We start from the raw sequence: 10295 nt of genomic DNA, 5'->3' as shown, positions 1-10295 counted from the left end.
AGATGAATAATATTATTACTCCGCTGAAGCCCAATTAGAAATTTCGGTTCACTTGTGTTAATATGTGTGTGGAAAAATATACTGATTCTTTGGTGTAATGGAAGCCAATTTATTGGACAGTCTTATTACATCAGTACACATCAAGTTTACTTTTGTTTGTGCTTCAACGCTTGCAAACATGAAATCCCAGCAAAGATAAACAAGTTTAAGACAGACTAGCTTCTTATTTATTCGTATTTTCTCTGATAAATAAATTCGATATAAATCTAGGGAGACACGCTCAGTGCTTTCACAACAGCAAACCAAAAAAAAAAAAAGGACAAAAAATGAACGAGCATTCGCATCACAGAAAACTTATAGTGCAATATACAACCTGCTCGCCGGAGCAGAGGAATAAAATCGGAATAAATAGAAATAGAAAGGAAACGTAAAAAGAAGATGGGATTACAACTCTTTGCAAAGCCATTCACCAGTGGAAGAGTTACGCTGCACTAACGAACAGACAAACCAAATATAGATAGTTGCTCTTTTGTTGTTTTTTTCTTTTTCTTTTTTTTTCATACTACTTTAACTACAGCTTAAACATCACAAACACATTGGCTTCGCATTAATATAAAGAAAAAAAAAGTACTACTTCACAGTCAGAAAGTCAACAGGGAGACGAGAAAACATCAACATATGGCATATACAACGTCACGCTACTCAGTGCATGGCCCGGTTAAACATCGTTTACTAGCCAATGATAAGACTTAATCGGACAGGATACAATACTGAAGAACAGCTGGCCCTTTTTTCTGTTGAGAATATTCTTTAAACATTTGCAAGCAATGGCCTTTTTGACACTAAAACGTGAGAGCAATAAAACAAAAGGTCCTGGCGAGTAGATAGAGCCAGATCTGAGGCTGGCGCGGGCTGACATTTGCATTCTGGAGCTATTTACATTTGACATGTGACTCATTTTTTTCACATCAACTGCTTCGGTTTCGGCAGATGCTCAGTCAGTGTCAAGCTTTTTTTTTTCTTCTCCCTTCTCAGATTTCAAAATGGCCACAAATAAGATTCCATGGCATGCACAACTATGAATCTAAAACCAGAGCTTTCAGCATACAGCACGACGAATGACAGGGGTTCATCGTAAAGCAAGAGAAATGATATAATTAAATTCTCGGCTGGCGCACACACACACACACACACTCACACACACACCACTGTCCCTCCTCCACACACAACCATAATGAATCACACCAAACAATCTACGTTTCTACCATTTACACATTTCTGAGCATCCAATATCAATATTAATATCAATATTTGGTTCTTTCTGTTTCGAATGGCCTTTGATATTTAAACCTTATTTCGACAGTTTAAACATTTGCATCCATTGTAAAACATGAGAATACTTACAATGATTCTTTTGCTTTTCAACATATTATATATATTTATATATATATATATATAGATTTCTTTTTTTAAGTCAATGTTTCCATTGGTTAATTTTTTTCTTTCTTTTTTACATTTTTCTTTCAAGCAAGATGCATACACATTTAGATAGGAGCAGGGGATTTGAGCAGTCGGAGAGAAGAGAAGAAAGGGAAGGTTTTAGCTCGTCTGATCCTCATCTGGTTTGTTCATGGCCTTGAGTGCGTCTAGGAGCACGGTAGGGGTGAAGATATGGGTTGAACCTGCAGGAGTGACGACGCCCATGGAGAAACAGAAAAATATGCAAAATATTAGAACTGTACAGGCAAATCGGTTCACTTCCAAATGTGTTTTCAGCTGTTGTATCTATTAAACGTAAAGGTTGTGTAATATCACAAAAACAGAAAAAAAGGGCATGCAGGAGTTGAATTTTTTTTTTTTTCGGGAAGATGACTTCTTCAGTATGATGGCAAGTTCAGGATTCCTACAGAAAATGTGTGCAAAATTAGTGAAAGCAGATGTAGATCAGTGACATGAGGAATAAACTCATCGCAGAGTAAGACATGCCTATGTAGGGTGGAGAATTCGGGCCACCATAAGAATTTATTTAAGTTCTGATTTTTTTACCTCAGAAATCTGACTTTTACCTTTATTCTGACTTTAACCTCAAAATTTTTACATTTCCTTCTCTGAAGTCTGGACGCAATTTCTGAATTTTTCAGAATTCTGACTTAAAACTTTGAAGGTTATCTGATGTATGTTAAAAAGCTAAATAATCAGTGTAATTATTCTTATGTTTTACTATGGATAATTAAAGACAAAGCTCAGGCTTCTGGGATTGAAGTTAGGGTTCTGATTTAAAAAGTCTAAATTCTTAGATTAAATTCAGAATTCTAAGGAAAAGACAAAATTCTGAGATTAAATTCAAAATTCTGGGGGAAAAAAGTCACAACTCAAATAGAAGTTTTATGATGTTTTATAATGGCCCTTATCCTCCTTCATACCTACTGTATGAGATGAAAAAGTGAAAAATAAATCTCCTCTATTCATGTGAATTCAACAGAGAACCTAAATACATTTTAGATAAATAGCTGAAGACACATTTTTTTCTAAAGAAGAAATTAATAGCTTCACAATTCATCAAACAAACATTTGTGCCATCTGGGACTTCTTTTCATTTTTTTTATTCTTTTTTTTTCCTTTATGTTTTCTTTTTAGTAAATTGTGGTTTCGAAACTCAAACTTTTAAAAATGTTTTTTTTTTTTATTCTAAGCATCTTACAGCCCAGCTGAAACAAATGTTGGATTCAGTTCTATACGTCCTTTTAACATACTTGTTTGTTTCTTCAGCAAAGCTGCACATATCTGTTACGTCTATGCTACAATAAAATGGCTTGAAACAATATTCTAAATTAAACTAAAGTCAGATTAAATCAGCAAAAAATATTTTTAGAATGCCAACCATGAAAATCGTGCAACATTACAGAATTTACTAGAGATGGAAATCCAAGGATGAGTCAAAAGTCAAATTCTGGATTACATTTAATCTTTTTGAACTTTATTGCACCTGACCTAAAACAAACATGCAGCTTTCCTGAGCTCTGGCTAGAATTATCATTTACTTTAACAACAACGACTCTAAGAAAAGCCAGATAAGAAACAAACTTTCTTTATGAAATTAAAAATGATAGAAAAGTTCAGTAGGTGTTGAATGTAGCAGTATGGGTTAGAACTGGCATACTGCAAATTATTACTATCAGTTAAAAAAGTCAAAAAATGATACACAAATTTTAAAGAAGGAGGATATATTAAATAAAAATGTATAGCTTTAGCACATTGATAACTAGGCAACTAGGATAGATCAGAACTAGTGAATGTGGAATTTTGAAAAATCTGAATGTTATATCTTTTACCTAAATTAAAAATTTTAAATCATTGATAACAAATAAGCATCTATGCCTAGGCAAATAGGTAACAATAAATAAAACAATGTTTTTTGTGTATTTATAAATTTATAGTGGCATATAATTTTGGGGAATGTCTGTGAAACAATCAGCAGTGTTGTGAAACTAAAGTTGCTTTTGATTGTTTTAAAACTCTGGTACTGGAGACTCCTTCCATAAATGCTAAAGAAATGTCTGTATATTATTGGTGTTAGATTATTGTATCTCCCTGTGGATTAATTGTTATGACAGAAAAGTTTTAGATAGAATGCATTAATATAAATCTTTGACTTTCATTAGAGCAAAGCTGCTGTTATAAAAAATTAATCAACAGATAATTATTTACCCGGCAAAAAATATTGGTTGTCAAAATGTTTTGTTGATAATTTCCAAATTAACTTTAGGACAACATAGATATTAGGTTATTATTATTAATATTATTATTATTGTTGTTGTTATTATTATAATTATTATAATTATTATTATTATGTTTATAATTATGTTTTTAAAAGTTTTATTTTATTTATTTATTTATTTTGGCAGGGGCTTTGTACCTTTATCCAATGTGTCACCACATCAGCTCGAGATTTTATGGATTCAACCCTGCTTCCTGTTGCAACCCTCTCAGTTTCTAAAAAGGGTTACTAGGCTAGGCTATATACATACGTGACCTTTAAGTTACTGTATATTTCTATGGCAGCTTTATTGCGGTAAGGCTGTAAAATATTGCAGTATTGTGCAATTACAGTCAAGTTTATTACCTGTCACACTATACAAGATGCCTATGAAATGTCCTCTTAATTCTAAAATACACTGTACAATGTTGGGTTATATGATCATACTTAATGTTTAAAGAAAACGGAAATTTACCAATATTCAAATGGAAAGCAGATCTAAACAGAGATTTACTTCTGTCCTCAAGTATGAGTGTTGCCATATCTGATTTGATTTGTGCTCGAGTATGCCGTACAGTGCCCGAAATCATATCTTCAAACAGACTTGGGCACGGATCCCGAGCCCAGAGTGATTGTGTTCTCACTGATCAAAATGAATCAGACTTTGGAGTCAAGTGTGCTTGGAAACGATCCAGCTGCTGTGTGTGAAAACGCCCTAAGATATCTGTGACATGAGATCCATGCATTGTGTGCGGGAAGCTGCTGTGTCTATCCTGATCACTGATCTAATTCTAAACCTTGTTAGAAAGTTAAGGGAGCATGGATGTGGTCCAACATTGTATGAATGGATGTTTATTGGCATAAATGCTTTATAACTATATAACAATGGCCATCCTACATTAGGGGTCTGTATTTCCTCTGAAAAATGCTAAAACATACCCCATACACACTTCTTTGATCATTTTAATATATATAACGATCATAGTAATGTTTACACATTGTTCATTATGTTTATTAGGAAATTATTATTTAAGAGGTCTTAACAGTCCCATGTTTCATTTTTAAAGCAGTACTGACAAATTAGTGAGATAATCAGCAATATGCAGTAACAAAACTAATTGGATTTTGTGTAAGTGCTTAGTGCTAAAGCATATCAAGAGAACACAGCTACACTTCAAGTGTTGGCATCTGCAGGCAAAGCACATTAGTTCTCCAAATTGCTCCAGTAAAAAATAAAAAAGCAATATACTGTAGAAGCATTATAGAAATTGGCAATGTGGCAGCTATCCAAATGGAGGGTATTGCCATGTGCTCAGCGCAGATGCCCACTTGCTTATGTAGAAGTGATGTGTGGTGGTTTGTTTAAATAAAAATGAAATCTATAATGATAATATACAGTGGGGGAAGTAAGTATATGATCCCCTACAGATTTTCTAGGTTTGCCCACTTACAAAGAAATGAAGGGTCTATAATTTTTATCAAAGGTTTATGGTGAAGGATTGAGACAGAATATCAACCAAAAATCCAGAAAAATCACATAATGCAAACGTTATGAATTAAGTTGCATTTCTATAAGGGAAATAAGTATTTGATTCCCTACCAACCAACAATAGTTCTGCCTCTCACAGGATGGTTATGTGCTCTTGTGTTACACATATTAATTTAAGAAGATGGAAAAAAATTGGGATAAACTGCTGTGGTCAGATGAGACCAAAATTGAGCTCTTTGTCATCAACTCGACTTGCTGTTTTCGGAGGAAGAAAAATGCACTAAGAACACCACAGTCCCTATAGACAAGCACAGAGGTGGAAACATTATGCTTTGGGACTGTTTCTCTGCTAAAGGTACAGATGGACTTTGCTGCACTTTGCATCCAAATTGTGTATGAGAACCTCCTGAAGATGGGTTGTGGATGGGTCTTCCAGCATGAAAATGAACCTAAACTTACTGCCAAGGCAACTAAGGAGTGACTCAAGAATAAGAACGAGAAGGTCATGGAGTGGTCGAGCCAGTCTTCAGACCTTAATCCAATAGAAAATCCACGGAGAGAGCTGTAACTTCGAGGTGCCAAGCAACGGGCAAGAAACCTTAAACATTTGGAGAAAATCTGTAAAGAATAGTGGATCAAAATGCATTTCAAGATGTGTGCAAATCTGGGAACCAACTACAAGAAACGTCTTTCCACTGTGCTTTCCAGCAAGGGTTTCTCTACCGAGTACTAAGTCATGTTATGCTTGGGGATCAAATACTTATTTTTCTCATTGAAATGCAACTTAATTCATAAATTGTATCATATTTTCCGGATTTTTGGTTGATATTCTGTCTCAATCCTTTATCATAAACCTATGATCAAAATTATAAACCCTTTATTTCTTTGTGAGTGGGCAAACTGAGAAAATATGCAGGGGATCATGTACTTATTTCCCCCATATATATATATATATATCCTCGAATTATTCTGTTGAAATTCAGCACCAAAGAAAAGAGCCCTGTTGTTAATTGGATGAGAATGATTTTCTCAAGTTGTAAGATAACTGCAATACGATTAATCTGGTGGATAGATTAATCTGCAAACAACAACGAAAAAAAAAAATTAAATATGACGAATATGAACTTTTGGGTGGACAAATGTAGGAGCTCCTCGTCACCCGAAGAAGAGGCACCACTGGGTTAGAGGGCGTATGCTAGGAGAAATGCAGGTTAATCCACCTGGCTGAGAGGAATGGGAACAGCAGGGATGGAGTCAGCACCCGTTGCATGGCTGCTCCAAAGAGGCTCCACTCACTGCAGCTCTATGTCAGAGTCGTCCACCAATCATGACCAACGCCAAGGGTTGGTCTGTGATGCGGACACTGATTGGTCTCTGATCGGCAGTGGGTGGAGCCTTCTTTAGACTGGCAGGTTCTCCATGCACTGAGGCGGAGGCCAAACGCTCATCTCTGCAAGGAGGGGAGTAAAACCGGAAGAAGGGAGGAAAAGAAACCCTTATGCTGTGGGGATTCAGAAAGGGCTTCATCGAGCGGCTGCCTTTACTTTGTCAGAGTGTGATTTCTCTCTCGCTCGCTCTCTGTCTCTCCCACCCTTCCCTCTTTCTCTCAATCATCTGAGGGAACGGGGTCCTCAAAGGACACCCTAGTGGACTCTCGGAAGTCGGGATGCTGCAGATCCATTAGAAATTTGGTTGGGGTGAGCGTATGGGTGGAACCTGCGGAGGAACAAAGGTGGCTTCACGCTCGGGTTATCATGAAACAAAGCATCCCCATTTCCTCTTTTGCCACCTTTCAGTCATCTTGAAAAAAAAAACCAGGGGTTAAGAAACTATTTCAATGCATCTACTTCTCATAATATATTCACGAGGCCTAGCATTTATGTACTTAGATAGAATGGTCTTAATGTTTACATGCGTTAAGGCCATTCTGTCTAATCAACATGTATAAAAATGGTGAACTGTACATGCCAGTCATATTTAACCTCTATAAGCCTTGATAGCTAATAAAAAGGATATTTCCAAAACACTAAGCATAAAACAGCATCATACAAGTTGGAACATTTGAACAAAAAAGAATTTCTATTTATTAACAGTTGTAAAGTTAAAAAGTTATTAACTTGCAAAGCAATTTCATTTATTCTTCGTAAGGGTCAAGAAGGTTTCAATTTTAAAGTCGAACCCCGACCCTGGAGGTGCTAAACCACCATGTCGCCCAGTATACAGTACATTCAAGATTCAAAGAATTTTATTAATTGCTTAGATTTAAATTTCAATATTTGGAGAAATAAGCAAAACGATTAAGTTTTTTTTTTTTTTACATTCTAGAGAAAGTATTTCACTCAAATAACAGCAGGAAGTCATGATTCTATCGCCCTTGATCACACTTCGAAGATCAAAACTGCCTCTGAATCATACAGTATGTGTCAGAAATTAGGATCATCTACAAAACGTAAAATCAATTAGCGATGTTAATGCGTAAAGGTTAATATATGTAAATACTATCCCTGCAAGGACCTAGTATCAACTGAAGGTGGCACACTCACCAATGATGGCCTCCCATTTGCCGTTGGCCTGTGTGACCTCATAGGCGCAGCGCATCTCGCTGAAAGACACTCCACCAATGATGAAGACAATGACACGTGGTCCGGTGCGGTACTCTCCGGGGGTCTTATTCTTGTGCCAGTGGCCGTATCGAGCACTACCAGAAAAAAAAACACAGAGCAAGAAATCTCAAGAACTCATCTTTTTTGGATGATGATGATGATGATGATGAGCAACAGGAGTATTGCAAAAATTTTAAGAATCGATCTTTTATTACAAGCTGAATTGACGAGGCTTTGCTATGGCTTTGCTATGAAAGTGGACTCCATATTAACTTTATACTGAACCTCCATCCTCCTAACACTCAGTATGACTTCAGATCAATCCCTCCTATCCATTATTAACCAGATGGGTGGGTTCTATGTTGAGGACGGTTCCTCTCAAGGTTTCCTCCTTTCTGCCGTTGACCTTGGCTTGCCCAACAGGGACAATCTGATCATTATCATTCATACATATTGTCTCACACTTTTCAAAATCATTTCCATATATATGTATTTTTATACTGTAAAGCTGCTTTGTGACAATTGTCATTATTAAAAGCACTATATAAATTAAATTGAATGTATTTTCTGTTTCTCATTTTTCACACGTGAATGCAAAATGATTGGGTAGAATATTCTTGAGTGTACATTAAATGCAAAAAAGGTACATTTATGTCTTCACTGATATTATGTGTCCTCTCACAGCCCTAGTCAACGATCACACTATTGATCTCTATTCTCCCTCCCCCCTCTACACACACAAATGGCTATTGATCCTTCATGCTTCAGTCTTTTCAGCGAATTGCGTGCGAGTATGCGCGCGTGTGTGTGTGTGTGTGTGTAAGTGTGCGCACGTTACCTGACTGCTGAGGTGCTGAATGAGGAGGAAGAGCGAGTGGAGATGTAAGGGTAGTGCTTGGTGTCCAGCTTGTCATCAATGGCATCCTGTAACATCCATGAGGAATGCGCGTGTACAGACATAAACAAGAAATAACAATTAAACAAAACGGTTTCTCAAATTTGACTGAATGATTAAAAAAATAATAATAATAATAAAAAAAGTGCTGACCACATTGCATGGTGGAATAATGGCTTATTGTAAAAATGAGGTCCGTTCAAGTTAAACCGGGATTTTTGATTGTGCAGAACAACTGAATTTAAGAGAGTGGAACCTCCCTTTATTTCTCTATATAATCCCGAGCTACACCAAAGCCCTTATCCTAGCGTTTCAATACTGTTTGAATACAAGATTGAAAGTTTTCTCAGAGCCACGATTATGACCTTCATGTCTGAAACGCTGGCCTCCCAGGAACTCCTACTCCTGTAATGGGCCAAACATTTGAAAATGGCTTGGAGTGAGGTAAGGGGTATACAGGGGATGTTGCAATACCTCCCAGCCAAGTGGGCTCTGAGCCACGTCGCTGGGATCGTCATTCATGGACACACTTTAGTCTTCTTTAAAATCTTTGCATCATTCAGTTGTTGTACTGCAGATAAGAGTCTCATCACGGTACTGTGATTGAAACGTTCTGTAAATCATTCCTTCATTCATGACAAGTCCCAGTTTGACTTGAACGCTCCTCGTATTATAAACAATTCATTAAATTATTTATTAATTTATTAGACTACATCACATTTTTGTGTTAAAGTGATGTTATAATGAGATATAACATGGGGTTGTACAGTAGGTACTCCGCTTAGCTTCATGCCAAAGAACACCCTTACCCGAAATAAAATCACTCTAACACACACCCGCCATTTACCTCAATGATATCCTTGACCAGTGGGGTCCAGCGAGACAGCTGGTAGGTCTGCTCACTCACACGCTCCTTGCGCTCCATCTTCTTCCCCCGGCGCAGAGTGGACTGGACGATACACAAACAGAAGAAAACGTCAGCAGCGAAGGGAAACACGGTAGGTCTAAGGATCGAAAGCAGAACGAAAGAGAGAGCGTCTCACGTCTGTGATGATGGGGACACCCAGGTGAGCCATGTTGGTGATGATCTCACTGTCCTCAGGAGGGATCTGTGCATGCTGGATCAGCTTGTTCAGGTTCTCCTCTGTGATTCCTAGTGACCACACACACACACACACACACACAATTAAAAGCACTGCTGAATCTACAGAACACAACAGTGTATATGTGTGTGTCTCCCTCACCATTCTTGAGGAAAATATAGAGCAGGATGATGCGGATCTTGTCGTAGGTGCTGACGTTTGCGTCGAGCAGGATGGGCACGATGGCCCTCATGGGGTCCTTGATCTTCTCCCCTTCTGCATCGGTTCCCATAGCCAAGTCCTGCAAATTTGAATAGATTTATAAAGGATGTTCGAGTCAAACCAGGACTCTTAATAAAACGTGAATGATGGTATAATATTGATTGTCGTTTACTAGAGACTACAAACACAATACAGTGATGAGACTCGTCGACACAGTAAAGCATTTGAATGGTGCAAATATTTTAAA

The 10295-nt window shown here is 37.2% G+C and overlaps 1 protein-coding gene across 2 annotated transcripts in view; it reads right to left on the bottom strand.

Annotated features, from left to right (window-relative positions):
* Positions 1-74: 74 nt before the first annotated feature.
* The window catches only part of stxbp1a (syntaxin binding protein 1a), a 31968-nt gene continuing 21747 nt past the window's right edge, over positions 75-10295 (bottom strand). Inside the window, exons 14-20 of one of the 2 annotated variants that reach the window (XR_008355826.1) lie at positions 9989-10127; positions 9788-9897; positions 9592-9693; positions 8688-8773; positions 7790-7944; positions 6791-6962; positions 75-1682 (exon numbers count right to left, since the gene is read on the bottom strand). Coding sequence is in view for 1 of the 2 variants with exons in the window: in XM_053478598.1 (XP_053334573.1) it covers positions 1600-1682; positions 7790-7944; positions 8688-8773; positions 9592-9693; positions 9788-9897; positions 9989-10127 (675 nt within the window). In the remaining variant the exon portion in view is untranslated. The remainder of the gene's footprint in view (positions 1683-6790; positions 6963-7789; positions 7945-8687; positions 8774-9591; positions 9694-9787; positions 9898-9988; positions 10128-10295) is intronic. The other variant, XM_053478598.1, reaches the window with a different exon arrangement.

Source organism: Clarias gariepinus, chromosome 19 (genome assembly GCF_024256425.1).
Source record: "Clarias gariepinus isolate MV-2021 ecotype Netherlands chromosome 19, CGAR_prim_01v2, whole genome shotgun sequence".
Classification (NCBI taxonomy): Eukaryota; Metazoa; Chordata; class Actinopteri; order Siluriformes; family Clariidae; genus Clarias; species Clarias gariepinus.
Note: the sequence above shows the minus strand (reverse complement) of the source record. Positions and strands in the feature narration are given on the sequence as shown.